At 38.2% G+C, this 25682-nt stretch overlaps 1 protein-coding gene across 2 annotated transcripts in view; it reads left to right on the top strand.

Moving 5' to 3' along the window:
- The window catches only part of UNC13C (unc-13 homolog C), a 476401-nt gene that overhangs the window by 187785 nt on the left and 262934 nt on the right, over nt 1–25682 (top strand). For both annotated transcript variants that reach the window (XM_043493368.1, XM_043493369.1), the window contains 2 exons: nt 5742–5747; nt 18602–18673. In XM_043493368.1, coding sequence (XP_043349303.1) covers nt 5742–5747; nt 18602–18673 — 78 coding nt within the window. The remainder of the gene's footprint in view (nt 1–5741; nt 5748–18601; nt 18674–25682) is intronic.

Genomic DNA, 25682 nt, shown 5'->3' with positions numbered 1-25682 from the left:
ATGAGCTAATTCAGTTCAAACTAAATGGAAGGATTAACAAAAATAAATCTGCAACTAGGGTTTTTGATTTCAAAAGGGCTGACTTTCAAAAATTAAGGAAATTAGTTAGGGAAGTGGATTGGACTGAAGAACTTATGGATCTAAAGGTAGAAGAGGCCTGGGATTACTTTAAATCAAAACTGCAGAAGCTATCGGAAGCCTGTATCCCAAGAAAGGGGAAAAAATTCATAGGAAGGAGTTGTAGACCAAGCTGGATGAGCAAGCATCTTAGAGAGTTGATTATGAAGAAGCAGAAAGCATACAGGGAGTGGAAGATGGGAGGGATCAGCAAGGAAAGCTACCTAATTGAGGTCAGAAGATGTAGGGATAAAGTGAGAGAGGCTAAAAGTCGAGTAGAGTTGGACCTTGCAAAGGGAATTAAAACCAATAGTAAAAGGTTCTATAGCCATATAAATAAGAAGAAAACTAAGAAGGAAGAAGTGGGGCCGCTTAACACTGAGGATGGAGTGGAGGTTAAAGATAATCTAGGCATGGCCCAATATCTAAACAAATACTTTGCCTCAGTCTTTAATAAGGCTAAAGAGGATCTTGTGGATAATGGTAGCATGACAAATGGGAAGGAGGATATAGAGGTAGATATTACCATATCAGAGGTAGAAGCGAAACTGAAACAGCTTAATGGGACTAAATCGGGGGGCCCAGATAATCTTCATCCAAGAATATTAAAGGAATTGGCACCTGAAATTGCAAGCCCATTAGCAAGAATTTTTAATTAATCTGTAAACTCAGGAATAGTACCGAATGATTGGAGAATTGCTAATATAGTTCCTATTTTTAAGAAAGGAAAAAAAAGTGATCCGGGTAACTACAGGCCAGTTAGTTTGACATCTGTAGTATGCAAGGTCCTGGAAAAAATCTTCAAGGAGAAATTAGTTAAGGACATTGAAGTCAATGGTAAATGGGACAAAATACAACATGGTTTTACAAAAGGTAGATCGTGCCAAACCAACCTAATCTCCTTTTTTGAAAAAGTAACAGATTTTTTAGATAAAGGAAATGCAGTGGATCTAATTTACCTAGATTTCAGTAAGGCATTTGATACCGTGCCACATGGGGAATTATTAGTTAAATAGGAGAAGATGGGGATCAATATGAACATCAAAAGGTGGATAAGGAATTGGTTAAAGGGGAGACTGCAACGGGTCCTACTGAAAGGCGAACTGTCAGGTTGGAGGGAGGTTACCAGTGGAGTTCCTCAGGGATCGGTTTTGGGACCAATCTTATTTAATCTTTTTGTTACTGACCTTGGCACAAAAAGTGGGAGTGTGCTAATAAAGTTTGCAGATGATACAAAGCTGGGAGGTATTGCCAATTCGGAGAAGGATCGGGATATTATACAGGAGGATCTGGATGACCTTGTAAACCGGAGTAATAGTAATAGGATGAAATTTAATAGTGAGAAGTGTAAGGTTATGCATTTAGGGATTAATAACAAGAATTTTAGCTATAAGTTGGGGACGCATCAATTAGAAGTAACAGAAGAGGAGAAGGACCTTGGAGTATTGGTTGATCATAGGATGACTATGAGCTGCCAATGTGATATGGCTGTGAAAAAAGCTAATGCGGTTTTGGGATGCATCAGGAGAGGCATTTCCAGTAGGGATAAGGAGGTTTTAGTACCGTTATACAAGGTACTGGTGAGACCTCACCTAGAATACTGTGTGCAGTTCTGGTCTCCCATGTTTAAAAAGGATGAGTTCAGACTGGAGCAGGTACAGAGAAGGGCTACTAGGATGATCCGAGGAATGGAAAACTTGTCTTATGAAAGGAGACTTAAGGAGCTGGGCTTGTTTAGCCTAACTAAAAGAAGGTTGAGGGGAGATATGATTGCTCTCTATAAATATATCAGAGGGATAAATATAGGAGAGGGAGAGGAATTATTTAAGCTCAGCACCAATGTGGACACAAGAACAAATGGGTATAAACTGGCCACCAGGAAGTTTAGACTTGAAATCAGACGAAGGTTTTTAACCATCAGAGGAGTGAAGTTTTGGAATAACCTTCCAAGGGAAGCAGTGGGGGCAAAAGATCTATCTGGTTTTAAGATTCTACTCGATAAGTTTATGGAGGAGATGGTATGATGGGATCATGGGATTTTGGTAAGTAATTGATCTTTAAATATTCAGGGTAAATAGGCCAAATCCCCTGAGATGGGATATTAGATGGATGGGATCTGATTTACTATAGAAAACTCTTTCCTGGGTATCTGGCTGGTGAATCTTCCCCATGTGCTCAGGGTTTGGCTGATTGCCATGTTTGGGATCGGGAGGGAGTTTTCCTCCAGGGCAGATTGGAGAGGCCCTGGAGGTTTTTCGCCTTCCTCTGTAGCATGGGGCATGGTTGACTGGAGGGAGGCTTCTCTGCTCCTTGAAGTTTTGAACCATGATTTGAGGACTTCAATAGCTCAGACATGGGTGAGGTTTTTCATAGGAGTGGGTGGGTGAGATTCTGTGGCCTGCGCTGTGCAGGAGGTCGGACTAGATGATCAGAGTGGTCCCTTCTGACCTTAGTATCTATGAATCTATGAATCTATGTTATGAATTTAATACTTGTGAAAGGTGCCAGGACACCTTAGTTCTGGACAGTAAAGTCCTCTCTCCACAGAGCAGGAGGACGAAATTAGATTGTAAACTCTGAGAGACAGGGACCATTTTTTTTGTTCTACAATTGTACAGTGCCTAGCACAATAGCTCTCAGGACCCTATTAAGGCCCCAAGGCACTTCTGTAATACAGATAAATAATGAGTTTCTCCACAGTGTCCCAATGTGCCACAACTCTGACAGAAAGGGCTGGGACAAAGAAGATGGTCCACACAGCTCATTCAATCCTTGACCTCTCTGCTTAGACTGCTAATAAGGCTACCAATGAGTGCTGACAGTGGTGGTGGGTTTTTGTGATTTGAATGTATGCCTACTAAACAGAGACCAGCAAACTCATTGTATAAAGTTTTGGGGACAGATTCAGGTTCTTGTTTATACCAAAAGGATTCACTCCACATTTATAGTCTTGTTGAATCAAATCAGAATCAGGTCCTTTAACTTTAAGAAGTAAAAAAGTAAGTTATTTGTATTTGGGAAAAAGTTCCTGCATACCGCAATATCAAAAGATTGTGGTTAACTCAATAGTAGTGATACGGGGACCGGAGCAGGAGAACTATGTATATATCTATTTATCAGGTCTCTAGCGTTCTTAATTATATTGTTTGTAGGAAACTTTTACTTTCTGCTGCTGCAATCCTGTATGAATACTAATAGTAATAGGATGAAATTTAATAGTGAGAAATGTAAGGTTATGCATTTAGGGATTAATAACAAGAATTTTAGCTATAAGTTGGGGACGTATCAATTAGAAGTAACGGAAGAGGAGAAGGACCTTGGAGTATTGGTTGATCATAGGATGACTATGAGCTGCCAATGTGATATGGCTGTGAAAAAAGCTAATGCGGTTTTGGGATGCATCAGGAGAGGCATTTCCAGTAGGGATAAGGAGGTTTTAGTACCGTTATACAAGGCACTGGTGAGACCTCACCTAGAATACTGTGTGCAGTTCTGGTCTCCCATTTTTAAAAAGGATGAATTCAAACTGGAGCAGGTACAGAGAAGGGCTACTAGGATGATCCGAGGAATGGAAAACTTGTCTTATGAAAGGAGACTTAAGGAGCTGGGCTTGTTTAGCCTAACTAAAAGAAGGTTGAGGGGAGATATGATTGCTCTCTATAAATATATCAGAGGGATAAATACAGGAGAGGGAGAGGAATTATTTAAGCTCAGCACCAATGTGGACACAAGAACAAATGGGTATAAACTGGCCACCAGGAAGTTTAGACTTGAAATCAGACGAAGGTTTTTAACCAGCAGAGGAGAGAAGTTTTGGAATAGCCTTCCAAGGGAAGCAGTGGGGGCAAAAGATCTATCTGGCTTTAAGATTCTTCTCGATAAGTTTATGGAGGAGATGGTATGATGGGATAATGGGATTTTGGTAAGTAATTGATCTTTAAATATTCAGGGTAAATAGGCCAAATCCCCTGAGATGGGATATTAGATGGATGGGATCTGAGTTACTATAAAAAATTCTTTCCTGGGTATCTGGCTGGTGAATCTTGCCCATATGCTCAGGGTTTAGCTGATTGCCATATTTGGGGTCAGGAAGGAATTTTCCTCCAGGGCAGATTGGAGAGGCCCTGGAGGTTTTTCGCCTTCCTCTGTAGCATGGGGCATGGTTGACTTGAGGGAGGCTTCTCTGCTCCTTGAAGTCTTTGAACCATGATTTAAGGACTTCAATAGCTCAGACATGGGTGAGGTTTTTCATAGGAGTGGGTGGGTGACATTCTGTGGCCTGCGCTGTGCAGGAGGTCGGACTAGATGATCAGAATGGTCCCTTCTGACCTTAGTATCTATGAATCTATATGGTGCACCTGTGCCTAACATATGTATTGGTTAGCACCACAAACCATGAATTATTTACCAAAGAAATTCATGAAACATTTCAGTAAAGCAGAAATGTGATGTATTGAAATCAGTAAAATTTTAATGATTGAAATTCACAGGGGGAAAAAGTGAACTTTTTTCAGATCAATGATGAAGTGAGAATAATTTGCTCATCTCTGCCAAATTAAAAAATCTCAGGATTCTTGATTTGTAAATTACTGTTTATTGTAATGCTGGTGACTGCATTAATACTAATAGAAGAAACTGTGGACCCAATGTTGTAGTCTGGAGAATTAATCTCTAAAGAATAGAAAGTAAAGTTACAAGGCCAAAATTTTCAAATCTGGGTACCTGAAATCATATTTAGGCATTTAAATGTATGTGAGCTGCAGATGCGCAGCAACTTTGAAGATCATTTCAATTTAGGTGCCTAAATGTGGACTTTAATTGCCTAGGTTTAAAAATTCCAGCCATTACTTCTTTCTTTAACTAATCAGGTATGAAATTATTGCCCTAAAAGAATAAATAAATAGCAAAAATTTCAAGTTTGATAGATGACATTGCTAGGCACACATAGAGAAGAGTGAGATACAGAGGCCCTGAAAAAGCAATGAGTACATTCTGTGAGATCCTGACCACTATTAAAGCCACTGAAGTCTTTGTCAATGGAAAGGGGGCTTAGCACCCGTCAGAGAAATCCAGTACACTGGAGAACCAGCTTCAAAATGAATATGCTATTTGAAAATACAGAGACAGTTGAAAATAACTAAGCTCTACCAAAAATAGGTTCTTCTACAATGTCATCAAAAACTGGATTCATCTTTTTTTAATTGAACATTAGATGGTAGCTGCAGAGCTCTTTAAAAATATTTTCCTAGTGAAAGTTATCATTGCCAGCTCAGAAATGACTGTATCCGTAATAATGTGGTGGTTAAACTAATACCTGTTTTTTTTTATTACTATTGTAAATAACTGTATGCATAAAAGTCACTCATGTGCCCACAAACAGGAAAAAATGAATTATGGACTATCAGATGGGGAATGAAAGAATGTCATTAAGTATTTTTACATGTGTCAATACGATTATCTGTGAATCCTTCAGAAATGTGGAAATAATAACGCTAGAAATGCTTGCTGCCCAGGTGCTTTGACACTAATCAATGTACATATTGTTTGACAGCTTTCATATAGTAAATCTCTCTAATTATTAATACTCTCTCTAATTTCTTCCATATCACCATTGGATTTGGCAGGCTATGGTAAGTGCTTTTATACCAGTGAATGTTCAGAAATGTCATAGTCTAAAGGATTTCACAATTGCATGTTGACCTTTAATTGCAATTGACCTTTAATTAGAAATGCTGTTTTATGAGCAAGATGTTAATCCTAAATGAGGATATGGTTTATGAAAGTAGCCATCTGCTGAATAATAATTTTAAAATGACTAGAAATTAAAATATATACATATCTTTTTAAAAAAGTGTTTAAGTTAAAAAGCTTCCAGTTACAAATGGAAACAAACAGATAACTTAAGGCCCAATCCTGCCAGGCACAGAGCACCTTCTCATGTGGTGTGTAGGATCCTTAATGGAAGTTGAGTATGTTCAGCACCTTGAAATTGACCTTGATTTAAATTGATTTTGAATTATTTGGACAATTTGGAAAAAACTTGTTTTTCCAAAATAAATCAACTTTCTATGCAGTATAGCGTGAACTGTGCTGTATATTTGATATTATGTCGTGTAGAAAATCTGTTTTTTCCAGACCCTGCTTCATGGGGAATCTCCCCATCTGCTTTCCCAGTCTCTGCACCTTCTCTTTTGTCCCCACTGGAAAACACAGTGTTGGCTTAGAATGAACAGCAAGTAAGATGCAATAAGAGAATTCTGCCTGAGTAATCAATCTCAAATGGCTTGTTCTCGGCCGCGCAACACTTCCCGTTATTAAAACCCTGTTTTTCAGTTGCTCATAACTTTAACAACTTTTAACTATTTGGGCTGAAATTGTCCATGCTGAGTGTCTGCCTCAGGCTGTATATTTTTGAAAAAATTCAGCCAAATTCATTCAGTCATTTACAAAAACAAGGCTAGAAAAAAACGTTATTTTGCCCAGGTTACAAAATTCTGGCGACTTTTTTTTTTTTGAGACATCTCCATACTTTGAAGCAAGGAATTGAACTTTGGCAGGAGGATGGCTTTTGTGCCAGCGATATGGTTTTTGTAGTCCCCGAGCAAAGCCCCCAAATGTAGTCAACTTTATAAGATTTTAAAATATTCCAGATTGCACATGCTCAGTAGAGGCTTGCTAGAGCTTCACAGCTAAATTCCCCCAAAATTCTGTTTCAACTGGGCATGCTCCAGCTTGGGGCTGAATAGGACTTTCCTTGAAATTGTAGCTCTGGGTTGTCGTGGTCTGGGCCCTGCACTGGCCCTGGAAGCAAGAGCAAATCGTCTTAATTCTGGTATTTCCTGATATTTGAGTGTTTCACTTTGCAAACTTGATAATGTTCTTTTAACAGTGTGTGTGTGTGTGTGTGTGTGTGTGTGTAATATTGTATTGTAAATCATTTTGTAGAAATTCAGAAAAATGGAAATTTACTTTACTTTAGCAATATCCTGTATATAAATGTCATTTTATTTCTCTATAAAGTATCACAGTGTAAAAAGCAACATTCTTATCCAGGGGCTTCAATCATTTTTTATATATTTGATCCTTTCTTTGCCATCACTGAGGTAATATACCTTTTCATGGACATCACTTAACTAGAAAATATAACTGATATAAACTCTTGGAATCTGAGGTCTTTGCTCTCATTTACAGTTAGAAGCTCCTTTACACAGCAGTATAAAGGGGCCTTGGAATAAATGTGAATCAGGACCTGAAACTATAACAAATCTCTCGCAGGGTTTTAGTTCCCATTTTTACTCTTCAAAACTGAGATGAGCTTTTACAGCTTATGATGGGTTAGACTCACTTTCCATGAATTATTTTGCAGCCTTGTGATTATTTTTGGTCTGTTAGCATGAATCTTTCACACAAAGCGTGAAGCCCTCTGGTGGGAAAAAAAAGTCCAGATTAGTTGCCAAGATAGACTGGTAGACATAGATAGAATACCATCCGTATACATAAGTATCAACTAGCCCCTAATCACCATATTATCTGAATGCCTCCTAAGTATTTTTAAAATAGAGATAACTATAACAGTCTCTTACACACTCTGTCTCCCTTCTCAGACTGTGGGATAATATCCTCTTATAACCTTTAATGAGGGAGGCCCTTTGACTGGACAGCAGGGAATGAAAGAAATCCAAAACATAAATGTGGCAGGGAGGAGGCTTCCCCCCCCCACCCCAACACCATCTTTGATTCTCTGCTTAACCATTGGCTAGGCAAAGAGGAATGAAGCCAGCTGATTGGGTGCTGTTTGCCCTCCCCTCCCCTCACTTTTTAAACTAAATCCAGGCTTTTCTAAACCTCTTACCCTGGCCTCCCTCTCCTTAGTTGTAGATTAGGAGTTGTGTTGCTTATGATACTATAAGTCTGACTAATCACCCTTTTTAGGGATAAGGAAGGAATTTTACCTGTTGGGCCAAATTGGCATGTCATCTGGTGGGGGTTTTGCCTTCCTTGCTGACTCCCGGAGGCACAGTTGGGTTAGAAATTATAGGATTTGATGTTCCTATAATGCTGTTATGATTACCGACTGGTTATAACTTGTGACCAGTGTCCGGTGACCAGTGGCTAAAAGAGCCAACTCCCAGAGGTAAATGAGACTCAGGATGGCACAGCTGGACCTTGCACATGTTGGGAAAGAGCTGGAAGTCTTTCAGGACTGAAGTTTCCCCCACCCAATCTTGTGACCCTTTTTATTCCACACCACTTTATGCAGAGTGTTTCACAACTGAACTGAGTCAGTGGAGTAGAACAGGGAAGAGGCTCTACTCTGAGCTGTTTGGTTCCTCTAAACTGCACTGGAACCAGTGTAGGCAATGGAAAACAATGTTGTGCTGCTCCCCAAGGTATAATTAATAAAGTTGCGATCTGCCATTTAAACCTATCCAGGTGTCTTTCAATCATTCATCTGCTTCCTCAGAGCAAACAGTCTGATTAATGTTGATCAGGATTGTGCTGTTGTTTGGGTGCATAAGTCATTGGATGGGTTGTGTGCATGTGAAGAAAGTATTCCAAGAAAGCTAGACACAAGAAATAGTTTTTCATTTAGTTCTGAAAGTGGTTAGTGCCACAGTAATTCTTCTCTCTTGCAGGAGAGTACCATAGTCTAAACCCAGCTGCAGTGAATGTTCTGTTTACTGCAGTCATGAGCCTTCTCTATTAGTTGGCATTATTATAAATTCCAGTGGAATGTAGCTGCTGTGGAGGTCATGGTCACTGAAGTAGAAGCAATCTTTGAGGTGGCTAGGGCCAATCCAATGGAGGATTTTGAATATCAGGACAGATACCTTGTATTCATTTGGGGAGTAGGCACAGAGAGCACCATGGTGATGTATTCACAACAACCTCTGTTACTAAGAAGACAGGTTTTTGTACCAACTAGAGCATTTTCATAGGTGTGGCTTGATTCATAGAAAGGAGTTGCAGTAATCTTAGGGAAGGCTATAAATGCATGGATCACTGTGGCCAGGTAGGTGTAATCATCTTCTGGCTAGTCCTGGACAGATGTGGGCATTTTTCACAATCAGGGCTATTTTGGTATCTAGTAGCAATGAGAAGGTCAAAAGGACCCCAAGACTTCTGACTGACTTAATAATCTGACGAAAAATGTCATCATAAAAGGAAAATAAAGGAGGCAAGTTTTTCAAAACACTTCCACCTTCCCACCAGCATTACCTCAGACTTCCTAGCTTTACGTTTCTCTGTTGTCTGTTCATGCATGTGATGATTTGAGTGATCTTTTGAGAAATTTGGGAGTCATTGCTGGTTACAGTTGACTTAAAGAAGATTATACAGTATAAATTTCATACATATTGAATTGAATTGAATTTCTTCCTTGTTTCTTGCTATTTGAGTATCTCCCTTCATATGCTTAAGGTCACTTGGTTAAGTATTGACGTAGCATAAGTATGATACCAGAATGTTGGGTGAAACTTTTTTGATATAAAATTATTAATTCTTTATACTGTGGGACGGTTCTGATTCCTTAGGAGGAATTCCAGGTGTATTGATAAATCAGCATAAACCACAGGATTTGACAGAAACAATAGTCCATTGTCACCTTTTTTTATATAAATTTCTCTCCCATAAAAAAAACCCCACATTTGTAGCAGCAAAATAGCAATGATAGTAGGATAGATATATCAAGATTTAAGACACTTATCAAACCCAGTGGGCCAGATCTCAGCTCATGTATACTGACATAGTGACTTTGACTGCAGTGGAATAACACTAGTGTGCAAAACCTAAGGTCTGGCCCTGTTTCAATATTACCTTGGAGTGCAATTATTTCACTTTCCAAGAGTATCCCTTAATTATTCATAAAGTAATTTATGAAATCTTCTTCATATTAGATTGTTAAATATTTAAAGAAAATCATATACTTTTTATATCTGCTTTATTGAAAAAATAAAATTTGAGATAAAGTGGAAAAAACAATTATTGTAATTAAATTAATTCATTTCATACCTGTGTATTGCAGAACTTAAGAATTAGTTACGAGCACATGGTGGTGGAGGTATTGGTAAAAACTTCTTTTTCTTGCTTTCATTCCCTTGTTGGACCTACCTTAATATTCAAGATGACCTCTGATGATGAAAAGGTCACACTCTGATGTCTGTGCTGCAGAAACAGATGGCAAGAGAGAATGAATTTTATTACAGTGGTTCTGAGTAATAATGCTTTAGTTAAAGTTGAGTTGCCATTTTCTTTCTGACCTCGTTTTCTGGGTTTAATACCATAGCCCTGTCAAATGCTTCAAGATCAGGCATCAACTTTTTTTTTTAATAGAAAAATCGTAGGAATTAATTAAGTAAATTTGGGTGCCAGTTTGTTTTCTTTCAGATGCTTTTTCCCTGTGCTATAGAGCACGTGCGCGCGCACACACACACCAACATACATATAGATTGCGAAGAATATAATTCAGATCTCCAAAGAAGTACATAAATTACCTTTTAATAGTTGAAAGAGAACCTGTTTTGAAACTATTTAGCTATTAAATTATGAAAACTAGCCTGTGGAGAACCTACTTTTTGTCACTTTCCCCTCGGGGCATGAGTGCCCTGAAGAAACCTTTAAATTACCTAACGAAATATGGTACTGATTGCTGAACAGCTACTCACATTTTTCTAGCTTTGAATTTTCTCTTTTCAGTTTTAATAGTCTAAAGCTTTATTCACAAGGCAAGCCAGATGTATTTTATTTTCTGACAATAATTGCAGCTTTCCAAGCTGTTTTGGAGCTACTTCCACCACATATAAACCATGTTATTACATAATATTCTTGTTTATCTGCACTTTAAACTTCAGATGGACCAAATCCTCCTTTATGATATTGGGATATATGTTAAGAGTGATATGAATATTATAGAAAATTTATAGTAAATTTATTTAGTAAGGTAGTGTGCTGGTTGCCTATCTTCTTTCATTGGTTTCTGATATTTTGGGCAATGGTATCTCTGTGTATTATTTTACTACATATGAGACCAAATCATGAAGATTTTACCCAAGACTTCTCTCTGAAACTAGAAATTTCATGGCAGAATCAAATGTGGAAATGTTCACATACAGATTGTAATTGAATCCCATGTTAAATCGAGTAACACATTAATATTTGACAATAGCTGAGAATAATAAACAAACTAGGGAAATGCAACATAGATGGAATTACTCTAAGGTGGGTGCATAAGTGGTTGGAAAACCATTCCCAGAGATTAGTTATCAGTGGTTCACAACCATACTGGAAGGGCATAATGAGTGGGGTCCCACAGGGATCAGTTCTGGGTCAGTTCTGTTAAATAACTTTATCAATGATTTAGATAATGGCATAGAGAGTACACTTATAAAGTTTGCAGATGATACCAAGTTGGGAGGGATTGCAAGTGCTTTGAAGGATAGGATTATAATTCAAAGAATGACCTGGACAAACTGGAGAAATGGTCTGAAGTAACTAGGGTGAAATGTAATAAGGACAAATACAAAGTACTCAATTTAGGAAGGAACAATCAATTGCTACATACAAAATGGAAAATGACTGCCTAGGAAGGTGTACAGCAGAAAGGGACCTGGGGATCATAGTGGACCACAAGCTAAATAAGAGTCAACTGTGTAACACTGTTGCAAAAAAAAGCAAACATCATTCTAGGATGTATTAGCCGGAGTGTTATAAGCAAGACATGAGAAGTAATTCTTCTGCTCTACTCTGTGCTGATTAGACCTCAACTGGATTATTGTGTCCAGTTCTGGGCACCACATTTCAGGAAAGATGTGGACAAATTGGAGAAACTCCAAAGAAGAGCAACAAAAATGATTAAACGTTGAGAAAACATGACCTATGAGAAAAGATTGAAAAAAATGGGCTTGTTTAGTCTGGAAAAGAGAAAAATGAGAAGGGACATGATAACAGTTTTTAAGTACATTAAAAGTTTCTGACTAGGAGGAGGGAGAAGAATTGTTCTCCTTAACCTCTGAGGATAGGACAAGAAGCAATGGGCTTAAATTGAAGCAAGGGAAGTTTAGGTTGGACATTCAGAAAAAACTTCCTAACTGTCAGAGTGGTTAAGCACTGTAATAAATTGCCTAGGGAGATGGTGAAATCTCCATCATTGTAGATTTTTTTTAAAGAGCAGGTTAGGCAAACACCTGTCAGGGATGGTCTAGATAATACTTAGTCTTGCAATGAGTGAAGGGGCCTGGACTAGATGATCTCTCAAGGTCCCCTCCAGTCCTACAATTCTATGAATGTTGGCTAATAGGAATACTTTCTGTACATTGAGTTTAGAAAGAAAGGGGCTGGTGCTAATACCATATCTGAAAGCATGACATACATTAAAGTTGATGAGGGAAGTAGCTTGGCCAAAATCACTTGCAACTTAAATGGTCAAGTAAATAAAACATCAGGTATGAGTAATTAGGTCAGGGCCAAAGCGATGTAACTCATACTGATTTGACATTCTGTTGGGTCTGAGAAGCAAGTGAACTTTATATATTCAGAGTGGGAGGGGTAATATACCACTATGCTTACCTACATGCCTCCAAACTAAACCACATGATCCATTGTCTACAGCCAAGTTCTACGATACAACTGCATTTGCTCCAACCCCTCAGACAAACACCTACAAGATCTCTATCATGCATTCTTATAACTACAATATCCACCTGCTGAAGAGAAGAAATAGATTGACAGAGCCAGAAGAGTACCCAGAAGTCACCTACTACAGGACAGGTCCAACAAAGAAATAACAGAACGCCACTAGCCATCACCTTCAGCCCCGAGCTAAAACCTCTCCAACGCATCATCAAGGATCTACAACCTGTCCTGAAGGAGACCCATCACTCTCACAGATCTTGGGAGACCTTGCTTACAGACAGCCCCCCAGTCTGAAGCAAATACTCACCAGCAACCACACACCACACAACAGAACCACTAACCCAGGAACCTATCCTTGCAACAAAGCCTGTTGCCAACTCTGTCCACATATCTATTCAGGGGACACCATCATAGGGCCTAATCACATCAGCCACACTATCAGAGGCTCGTTCACCTACACATCTACCAATGTGATATATGCCATCATGTGCCAGCAATTCCCCTCTGCCATGTACATTGGCATGGACGTAAAAGAATAAATGGACACAAGTCAGACGTCAAGAATTATAACATTCAAAAACGAGTCAGAGAACACTTCAATCTCTCTGGTCACTTGATTACAGAACTAAGAGTGGCTATTCTTCCACAAAAAAACTTCAAAAACAGACTCCAACAAGAAATTGCTGAATTGGAATTAATTTGCAAACTGGATACAATTAACTTAGGTTTGAATAGAGACTGGGACCATATGGGTCATTACACAAAGTAAAACTATTTCCCCATGTTATTTCCCCCTCCCCCCCCACAGCCTCCACTGTTCCTCAGACATTCTTGTCAACTGCTGGAAATGGCCCACCTTGATTATCACTACAAAAGGTTTTCTTCCTCTCCTCCCCACCCCCGCTCTCCTGCTGGTAATAGCTCATCTTAAGTGATCACTCTCCTTACAGTGTGTATGGTAACACCCATTGTTTCATGTTCTCTGTGTATATAAATCTCCCCACTGCATTTTCCACTGAATGCATCCGATGAAGTGAGCTGTAGCTCACGAAAGCTTATGCTCAAATAAATTTGTTAGTCTCTAAGATACCAAAAGTACTCCTTTTCTTTTTGTGGATACAGATTAACATGGCTGCTACTCTGAAACATAGCAGGAAAAGTAATTAGCCGGTAGGTGTCAGATAAAACATGTTTCTCTACTTTAACATTGACCCACATCATGCCCAGCACTTTCATGGGTCAAATTAAGCCCTGGCATAAGAGGACACTATTCCCATTTGCTTTCTTCCCTATCCCTTATATCTGAATTTAATTTTGCCCAGCAGAATGCTGAATTAGTGCAAATTACACTCATTTTACACACACACCGAGCTAGTTACTTTAGCTACTGGGAGGGAGACTTCAGAGCATCTATCACAGTGGGGAGAGGCTATGATATCTGGAAAAAGAAGGAAGTAGAGGGCCTGAGAGCTAAGAGGAAACAGAGGGAGGAATGAGATAAGGGCTTTTTTTAACTGATGAGGGAAAGCTTGGATCTATGGGGGAGGAATTATCTCTCTCTCTCATGAGTATGTGTACACATGGGTTTATACACCAATCTACAATGTTGTGAATCTTTTTCTTGTTCCTTGCTTAATTATGGCAAGGCCTGTCTACTAGGCACCTTCAAATCTTCTGGTATTTCATCTTGTCTTTAGGTGAATGCTTCAGAACCTTTGCTAAGGACCTTCCCACTACCCTTGTTATTAATTTCACATTTCTGTAATATAATTCCTGTGAGCCTAGTGCACTGTCAACTTTTAATATTTTTAATTGCCTAATTATCTGCTCTGTTGCAATGGCAAAGCCTCTGAACGTCTCACATTGCTCTCCGAGAAAATATATCTAAGTTCTTTGAATGCTGCCTTCCACTTATAGTGGGAATATCCATTTAGGCCCCAGTCACTGCCATTTTCTCCTGCCCTCGAGGCCACAGCTGTACTGTTGTAGGCATACTTGCTTTTTATGTATTTCAATAACTTCCCAGTGATCACAGATAATTATTTTAATTCCATTTACTCTTGTTACCTTTTTTATTAAATACTTTGACTCTATTATTTTTAGTCCCTCCCCCAAACAGTTTACAATCTGAGGCCCCCAATCCTGCAACTAATATCATCTGCCTATATGTGAGGCCTCATTGACTTCAATGGAGCTCTACATTGGCATTCCAGGACTCCCACATGCCATCAGTTGCAGAACTGAGTCCTAAACAGACAAAAGATGGATGGAAAGGGATGCACCGTGCAAGCCGAGTGATTGGCAAACCTCATATAAGTTCCATGGTTGTGTTGTGTTTGTGTTTGTTTTGTTTGTTAGGGGTGGGCATTTATTTTTAGATTTATTTACATACCTACATGAAATGTATAATGGGCCAGGTGTGGGGCAAAAAGGAAAGGCAGGAGGGGATTAATTAATAAGAAACACCTAAAACAAGATTGCAGACATTGTGAAGTAGGGGGCATAGAAGAGAAAAGAAGCAGGCAGAAAGGGTGAGGAGGAATATGGAGGTCAGCCAGATTGCGACTGACAGCAAAAGATTTGTGAGGAGGAAATGCAGCCAATCAATAGAGGGGAAAGAATATCTGTACCAATTGAAGGAGAGGGAGTCTGAGGTATCACTGCTGTCCAGAGGCTGCTAGAATAAGTTACTGCTGGCATCTTCCTGGCTAGAGTATGGGTGGGGCGGCAGGGCCCATCTGCCCCTAGATAGTGATGGTGCTCTCAGAGGAGGCACGATTGCAAAGGTCCAGCAGGCAGTGGGAAAATGGGGGTCCTGGCTACACTTCATCTCTCTTCTCCACCAACCCATGTGTTCCATGAGGTTGCAAGTGTCTTTAAACTTCACTGTTGTCTTAGTTGTCCAACAGACCTCTTTCCTTTATGTCATCACAACAGGCAGCTTTAGTCACCCCCATGACTTTTCATTGAACATTTTAATTGTAGTTTAATTCTAATTCCAGCATGCTTCCGATCACTACTTTTCAGAGTTTCTACTATTATAACATCTTATATAATTGTTTTTATTATTTAAGACCTGAGGCCAAATTCAGAGGTGATGTATAAATTGCTCATTAGTCTGGGGGTGGGGATAGTGGGGGATGCACAAGTGAGTGTAAGACTAGGTTATTGCAACTTACATATCAAGGAGCTGAGAGAAGGTATAAAAAAGGCACAAGTTAAAATAGATGGTGTCCTACTTTAACTAACACTTTCATACACCTTCCTGTTAGTTGCTTTTTCTTCTATGCCCTTCTCTCTCAGAATTTATCATGCAAATAACACCTGCATAGATTCCTGTGCCCTGAGTGGACCAAATTCACAGATGGTAATGGTAAGATGCAAGTTGGTATTTGGACGTGAGTGTACGAGAGTCTGGTGATCTAATTTACATACAAGGGTGCTAGACAAAAGGTGTATATTAGACCCACTTATTTGGATGTACATGTATTTTAGCCTGCTAATTCCTGTCTGAGTCCTTTATACTCTGGAGCTCCATTGGCTACCAGTGGAGGTTGTTGCCTGCCCACACATAGCTTCATAACAAATTTTGGCTACTCTTTCTCTTCTCTGATTTGTCAGCCCCCCAGTATGCAGCATTGTCACAGCAAGTTTGAAAAGCAAAACCTGGGAGATATTTAAATCGTCCCTATCATAAACATTCTATTTTACCAGCCTCACCAGCACACACATTTTCAATGTGCCCTATTTATAGAAATAAAAGAGAGAGATGGCAACAGACAGGCAGACAGAATTATTTAGTTATTAATGACTGGCTAAGAAAATTAATGCTGAATGAATCTCAAAGGCTAGGTAAATTGCTGAGAGTTTAAGAAGAAAAAAAGATTGCTTGGTTCATCTGTTAACTGTAATAGGATAGTGATGAAGCAAATCAAATATTTCCATGCCAAGGTCTTTTTCTTATATCATAATTAGTTTCACAAGATTAATATTTTTATATCTCTCCACAAGTTTAATTATTATCAAGGGAAACTTGTTGAAAATTGGATGGCTAGACCAGCAGGAGAAAGTAAACATTTAAAAAGTTAAAACGAACAGTTTTAATGTATCTAAGTACAAAAATCCATTTCAAATTATCTTTAAGTTCAAAATTAAACTGGAAAGAATGTCAAGTTTTCACTCCAGCCAAAACTTCATGGGCTAGCTCCTCAGCTTGTGTAAATTGGTGTGCTTGTGGTCCAATATGTGGTCACCAAAACAGATAGTGTAGTAGGCACAATGGTTTAAATTAAGGAGCTCAGAAGGAAAAATATTTCCTGGAATTTCTGCAAAAATGAATTATAGAGACCTAGCAGGCAGCAATGTGAACATCCCAATCAGGGCAATAGACTTGAGGGTCCGTGAGGGCTCTGAGGGCTCTAACTGTTCATCCTTAACACCACTAGCCCACAAGAGAAGAGATGCATGACAAGGCAGAGGCTGGGTAAGAGAAGCGAAGTGATAGAAGTCTTCAGACACTCCTGGAATGATTTACTTTGACTGGAAAGGGAATGTTTTAGCTCAGCTTCAGTGGTAACAATATTTTACAATGGTGTAATGGTATTACTACTGGGATTTTGTATAGTGGAATAAATCCTGTCTATTCCCCCAAGAATGAAAGGGGCCTTCTGGCTCTAGGACTGATGCAGTTCTACTACACAATAGTGCCGGTAGTATTTGTGGAGGCTGTGTATGCTGCCTAAAACCACACAAAGCTTATTTCTGTGGTTAATTGTTAAGGACCCATTTTAGGTGATCACAATAGCAATAAAGAATGCATCCAGGCATTAGGCTAGCATGTAGCCACCTTGTTTTTTATATAAAAGATTTTTTGTTTGTTTGTTTGTTTGTTTGTTTGTTTTACCTGCTTTTGCATGAGCCGTTTTGGAGCTTATGGGTAGAAGTAAGCCACATCAGCAATCAGCAAGGTCTTAAGTGCAAATCTTTACTGACTTACTACTGCCAGGTGCTGAGCACCCTTAATGCCTATTTTACCCATTGCAATGCACTCACGGAAGTGCTCAGTATGATGCAGAATGGATCCCTACCGTAACTCCAGATGAGTTACCATAAATCAAACCAAACATGACACCCGACACTCGCCCCTCCTGGGTTTCATCCAAGCCTCTATTCTGAATGGCTGGGCAAAGAGAGAGGAAGAAGGGAGATAGAGTTAATCCTTTCCTAGCTGAAGAGCACTTTCACTCTATCCTGACCCTTTCAGAATGCTGAGTGAATATTGTTGGCTTCTTTGATAAAGACTTATTTTCTTTTTCTGTCGTAAAGTTTTCTGCAGCATCTTTTAGGAAAGGGAAATATTTCTCACACACACACACAAATGTTAAAAATGGTCAGTGACTTAAAAAAAGAATGATTCAGGCTGGCAACTTGAATTCTAAGCCTACTGCAAAATAATCTCCAAATTGCTGCAGACATGTCCTGCTACCACATTAGGGAAGGATGCCTATCCTTGTATATATGAATTCGCTTGGCAAAGCGGAAAGATAGAGACAGCCTGTGGGTTAAAAAAACTGAGCTGTAAAACCCTGAATAACAGGTTTTATATTAGGAATGGCAGTTCGGCTAGGCACTGCCAATAGAAACAATAATGATTGTTGGAAAGTGTGCTTCCATTATGTACTGTAACATTAAAAGTTCTGTGCAGTAAACAATAACTGAAATTTATTCATTACTTTATTACAATTTTGCTTAAACTCACATAGAATAACATTATCAACCCCTCTTTTTTCCATTAAATTCTATAGTTAGTATTACAGGTGTATTTGATAACTTTTTTTGTGTTCACTTTAAACAGACACTTGCTGCCCGAAAGTCTGGTATATCCCTGGCCATGGTTATCCGGACTTCCATAAACAATGAAGAAATGGTAAGTGCTTTACAGTGGAAGTTGTGTTCATTTAAATAATGAAGAAACTTTGATAGAGCTATTTGAATATCTATTATTAATCTTATGCAAAAGATAATGATGTTGAAAATTTGTTTCGTCTTGACTGGGCATTTTGATAGTATTGCTGTTTGTTTATTTATATATTTTCTGGAAGCACCAAGATGCTCTTCCCTATACACGTGCCATGTGTTGCTAGGTGCTTTACAAACATATAGAAAGACATGGTCCCAAAAGCAAATTTTATAGTCTAAGAAAAAAACTGCCAGCAAATCTCAAAAGTAAGGGACATCTAAATGTACTGTTTGTCTCACACAAACCCAGGGCTTTTTGCCTTCATTAGAGCAAAATAAATAAGAAATGCTAAATTAGGCTCTTAGAATCGTATATTTATCTTAAAAAAATAAATTACCCTTTATTTTAGTCTTCCTAATATGTAGTTTGGTCTAATGTATTGCTTCCTAATATATTGGTCTAAGCATCTGGTATGGAAAACCTGGATTCCTTGAACAATTGGTTCAAACCTCTTCAGAAGTCATTCAGTCCTTTGTCATTCCAGGATAGAATAAACTGATTTCCGTGCCATTTACTATGTGGGGACTTTTAGATGAGATAATTAAAAAAAACCAAAAACCCAGGGTCCTGTCTGATATAACAGGAAATATTGATCTTTTATTCTTTTTCATAAGAGCAGAGATTGGTTCTAAACTTCTAAATTTTCCCTTCTTCCTCTGCTATACAACCTGGCTAGTTAAGCAGCCTGGCTTGTTCTTATAGGATAAAAGGTGTTACATAAATGTAAGAGATTATTATCTCTAAGAGTGTTTGTTTGGTCTGTCTTTCTGAATCATTCCAGTCTGGCATTTAACCCTTATGTGTATTTTTGCAGATTTAGAGCAGTGGGGGAAAAAGCCTGGGTTGATTTAATTTGGTCTGTCGTGACTCTCACTTGAAATGGGTCATGAGAGACATTTTTATTTTATAAAACATTTATTTTATGTGCATTCTGTTTATGGGAAACTGTCTTTTTAAAGATGTTTAACAGTGCTATAAACAGGATTTTGACAAGTGCCTACTGCCTTTCCACGCCTGTTACACTTTGTTATGTCATAGTTTACCTATTAGATTAGATTGCAGGAACCATATGTAATTTTTTAACTACTGATAGGCATCTAGCAGCCTTTTGGCTACAATAAAAATAACCACCAATAATAAGGAGTATAGTGGTATATGGTGGACTAGAATAATTATTTCCCACATAAACTTACAGTGACAATCTTTGAAGACAATCACATTCTGATAATCTGGCCATAACCATTTCCCACCAGTATTTTGCAAAAGAGGGTTGTTTTAATCAAGAACACAATAGATGTCATTCTCTCCATGGAGATTTGAAGTGTAATGCAAATAATTTTACCTGGTTAAACCTAGCATAATTAAACAGAAGCACTAATTTGAGGGATAAAGGGCACTCATGTGACTCCCCCCCCCCCCCGGTTACCAGTCCAAACACGTTCTTCTTTGATTTATTCTCCTTTGAAAAAATGAAACACATTGCATTTTCTTATAATGTAGTTAGGCTCCACAGTGGACATGCTGCAGGTAGAAAAGTGGAGAGGTTGCTAGTGGGCTACATCTTGATATTGAAGACCTTCAAAGGAGGCCCCGTAATTTGACTGGAGATGGTGTGGTGCGATTGGTAATCATAAAGAAATAAGCTGGTAGTACTCAAAAATAGAATGCTGAAGTGGAAAACAACTAGTGTTTAAAATTATCCTTTTCAATAAAAGCAGCAGTTACCTTGTGCTGCAGTCTCAAAATAGCAACAAAGGTTGATAGGGCAAAAACAAAGTGTGGAATCGTAAAAAAAAAATGACAGGCACAGAAAAATATAATTTACATAGACCAAAATACATCACACAGCTAGTACAAAATACACATTTTTCTGTTGTTTATTTCATATGACTAAGAAAATAGCTGGCCACATTTACAAAATTTAAAAGCCATCCATATGTATTACTAACAGATGCCCACGAAAAGACAATTTCTAATCATTACCAACTCCTGCGACAATCAATATCCATTCAGCCACTGACTCAAATCAGCAAAAAAAAAAAAAGGGAGGGGAGATAGAGGCAGGCAGATTCAACAAATTCATTTGCACTGCTTTTTGTTTTGTTTTGTTTTTCTGAGAACTGTAAGAGGGAGCAAGTTGTAGAGCTGACATATTTATTGTTGACAAATGCATGATAATGCAGACTGGAAGGACTCATTTTAACCACACTGTTTGATTCTGAATTAACTGTAACCACTTGGGAAAAAAGTGGGGGTCCTTTCAATGAAAACGTCTGCTCCATATGTGTCGGCAGTCGGGAAAGTTAATACAGTGTTAGGATGCATAAAGAATAGGATGGAAAATAATACTGCATATATTATAAGGTGGTTATATACCTTGAGCTTGATAACTGTTTTCAGTTCAAGTCAGCCCATATCAAACAACGTGTACCAGAAATAGAAGTCTGAAAACAGACAATAAACATGATTACAAGCATAGGAATACATAAGCATGATGAGAGAATGACAAGATTAAATCTGATAGTTTTAGAAAGGAGAGGAATAAGAGGAGGCTGTTATATGACAGTTATATAAAGAATGGTATAGAAAAGGCAAACTGGGCACATATAGGCGACATACAATAAAACTGAAAGGCAACAAATGTAAAACTTGATAAAAGGATATACTTTTCTACCTAATGTGTAAGTAACCAGTGGAACTCACTGCCACAAGGTATCGAGACCAAGAGCTCAGCAGGATTGAAACAAGGAACAGACATTTACATGAGTAGTGGGAACATCCAATTATAGACAGGCTGAAAGGTAATGGATGTAAACCCTCAATCTTTAGTGAATGACACATCCATTAGTTGACAGGAGTTAGGAAAAAGCTTTCCTTATGGGCAGGTTTCCCATTATAGAGTGTTTTACAGCTACTTCTGGGGTGTCAGGAACTGATCACTGTTTGAGGCAGGATACTGGGCTGGCTGAACAACAGAATTTTCTTTTCAGCTGATGATTTCAGCCCAGAATAAATTGCCACCTACCTCCCATAAATTAAACTCTTGGGATAGACTGTATAAGGATCGCTGCTCCATACACATGCTACAGTGGGACATCATTATGATATGTAGTCAATACGTGTAGTCTAAGGCCCTGATTCAGCAGAGTACTTAAGCATGTGCTTAATGTTGTTAATGTCACTGAGACTTAATTGTGTGCTTAAAGTTAAAGCATAAATTTAACTGCTTTGCTGAATCAGAGCCATAACACTGTAGGTTTGCGGTATGTCACTGGTGCTCAAAATACTGGAAGCATAATTATTTGTTTTTTGTCCTTTTCTTAAAAGAAATCAAAAGTTCAAAAAGCATGTGACACAGTACTTGAGTGAAATTTTCTCCAATTATCTAAGGAGAATAAGTGGATAATTTTTCAATATTGGAGGATTTTGCTTTGCATTAATGATGCCTAGATATTGCTGTGAGTGGTGTGCTATAAATATACACAATAGATCAGGACAGAATACTATTACGAATGAAAGCATTCTGAGTACTGGATAATAAGATATATAAAATTATCCTTTTGCTACATGTTAAATAGCACAGAATCCATGGAATTCTTGTTATTATTTAGCAAAAGACTGTTCTTACCAAACATATATACATAAATATAATTGTAATATTGGGCTGTCAAGCAATTAAAAAATTAATTGTAATTTAAAAAATTAATTGTGATTAATCACACAATTAATCACACTGTTAAACAATAGAATACTATTTATTTAAATATTTTTGGATTTTTTTCTACATTTTCAGATAAACAAGAGCTGGGAAGTATTATCTCCTGTAAATGTAAACAAACTTGTTTGTCTCAGTGATTAGCTGAACAAGAAGTAGGACTGAGTGGACTTGTAGGGTGTAAAGTTTTACATTATTTTATTTTTGAGTGCAGTTATTTTTTATACATAAATCTACATTTGTAAGTTGCACTTTCACGATAAAGAGATGGCTTTATAGTACTTGTATGAGGTGAACTGAAAAATACTATTTGTTTTGTTTATCACTTTCACAGTGCAAATATTTGGAATAAAAAATAATATAAAGTGAGCACTTTGTATTCTGTGTTGCAATTGGAATCAATATATTTGAAAATGTAGACCCAAAAATATTTAATAAATTTCAGTTGGTATTCTATTGTTTAGCAGTGCAATTAAAACTGTGATTGATCACGATTAATTTTTAAAATTGTGATTAATTTCTTTGAGTTCTTGTGAGTTAACTGTGATTAATCAACAGCCCTAGTAATATTATACTGTCCTTTAATAAATGAGTAAATTAAGTTTTTATTTCAAAGACACGACTTGTAAACCAGACAAAACATTTTTTTATCTTTGAATTTCCCATAATAGCCTGGTGCTAAATAACAAAAAAACAAAACATGTATTATTTGGCTTCTATGCTATTTACCACAAAGCAAAAGGATTATATAAAATGCGTTTCTTTCAAGGACTACTACAGTTTATTTTGATTTCTTTACACAATGTAATGGTCCAAATCTTACAAATGAAATATACCCTGTTGAAATCAATGGGATTGAATAGGGTGAAAGACATGGCAGGATTTTCACTGACATGACTAATCAGATCATACGTATTATAGCAATAAATCTGCAAAGTAATCTTCAAAGACACGGTCTTTTCTGTGAATTGTGATTAATCAACATACGGTATAAATTCAGTTTGAGATGTTTTTGAGGTTTTAGTTTTAACCTCTGTACCTGGTAAGCTGTGAAGGGGGCATTCTGGGAATTGGGGAAGGAATGGAACATATTGTGCTTTAGACTGAGATCATGGCTAGCAGAGGAGCTCCTAGTTGTTATATATCTGCCAATGCAAGTTAGAGAAGCTTTAAAAGAATTACCAGCTGGGAGAAGACCTGACCCTGGCAGCTCCTGGTATGGGAGGTGTAGAAAAATTATGTAGACTCACTTCCCTGGCTGTGTTGCACTGTCCCATCAGGGCATCATCCCATTGTTTTTAGTCACAGCTATTCGCTCAGATTGTTTTCAGTCCTCAGTTACTATAGTTCAGACTCCATAGTCTTCTAAGAGTCTCAAAGTTACTTGGATCATATAGGCGTGAACTAGGCTGAACATTGTACCAATTACCATGAGGATGTAACAACCAACTTTTGGTTACTTAAATTTAAGCTTACTTAAGTTTCCATATTCTCAGCTAATCAGCACCATTTATTATTACTAATATTTCTATCATGGTAACAATTCAAGATCCACTTACAGGAACTAGGGCCCCATCCTATTTGACGATGTACAAACAACTATCACAAAAACATTTCTGGATCCAGAAAACTTTCTGTCAAGACTTTAGACAATATGTGACAAGAAAGAAGGGGAGGGAAGAGGAGATCAAAGTTATATAAAACTTAGTCAAAACAACAGTCTCAATGGCCACAGCTGCTTGCCTGCCTTACCAATACCAGACTCCAGTGACTTGTAGCCATCACATAGGGTTTTAAGAGATTTTTAAAAGATAGGTGATGTCTTTTCAAATGTGAATGGGGAGTTTTGACCAAGCATAACAGAGGAAGCACAAAGGTGTTTATGTGGAAAAGTGGGCAAGCAAGGCTGGTTTCACTGGCAGAGCGAAAATGGGAGCTCAACTTCACAACATAAAATTAGATTTTTGAAAGGCAGAGTAAGGCTTTATGTTGGAGAGCATCAGTAATGATGATGAGAAGCTTGCACATGGTGCATTGGAGAGCAGGGAACAAACAGAGAGACGTGAAGAGGGGGCAAGGGAGATTCTTGCAGTTTTTCTGACATAGCTCATTATTCTGTTCAAGTAATTAGGTGTTTGGTTTTTTAATTAACCTTGCCGCCATAGCTGCTATAAATCGGCACTGCTACATTGATGTCAATGAAGCTAGGCTGATTAATGCCAGCTGAGGATCTGACCCAAAGAATTTACTACAGAATTATAGCCCTGCTGTAAGATTCACCAGGTTGTGGGGGAGACTTCATCAGCCAATAATTGTGAGTGAGGGGTATATGTGTATGTGTGTATGTGTATATATACACAGAGAGAGAGAGAGAGAGAGAGAGAGAGAGCTAGAAAACATATGCCTAAGCTTATGACTTAGTCAGATCATGAATATTAACTGGCCCCCACCTGGTGATGGTTTTTCTGCTGCAGTAGAGAGTCAACACGTGATGGCACTGATTGTGTAGCAGTAATACTAGGCTAGCAGTCTAGATATGTGCTCCAGAAAATGTGGGACTGTTTATTATAGTCAAAATATTCCCAAGTGTCATGGGGAAAATATATATCCAGCCACATAAACAAAAATATCTTTCCTTCTTGCCTCATTCGAAATGTTAATACCCCTCGCTTACAGAGTACACTTATCAGAGCGCAGATGGCAGTAAGTAGCATTAAAGATGTGAAAGCAGCAACAAAAACTTAAATTCATGTGGTGAAATGAAAAAGGCTTCAGTTCCAATCCTCCTGATCTCTTCTTTGAGCCACATTTAATACATAGGTTGAATATTAAAATGGCTATTTCCCCTTCCTTCCACCCATAGATTCCTATCTTGTCCCACTTCCACAACTTCAGCTCTCTCTCTCTTTCTCTCTCTTTTTCATAAGCAAACCAACTAGATAACTTGGTGCCTCATTTGCCTGTGTTTACCAAGTCTTCGAAATATCCATCTTCCCCCCGTGCTGTCTTCCAGTTGACTGCTCTTCCTTCACAATAGATTTATTTTATTTATTTAGAAGAAGACAAGACTATAATTCTTAATACGATGCTGTCAGCCATCTGCATTTAATCAGAGAAACAAAGTTGGGGCCTCATTCTGTAAGGTGCTGAGGATCACCAGAGAGCTGCTGAATTGCCTCTACTTCCATTGAAATCGTTGGG

Source organism: Dermochelys coriacea, chromosome 10 (genome assembly GCF_009764565.3).
Source record: "Dermochelys coriacea isolate rDerCor1 chromosome 10, rDerCor1.pri.v4, whole genome shotgun sequence".
In the NCBI taxonomy this organism is placed as follows: Eukaryota; Metazoa; Chordata; order Testudines; family Dermochelyidae; genus Dermochelys; species Dermochelys coriacea.
Note: the sequence above shows the minus strand (reverse complement) of the source record. Positions and strands in the feature narration are given on the sequence as shown.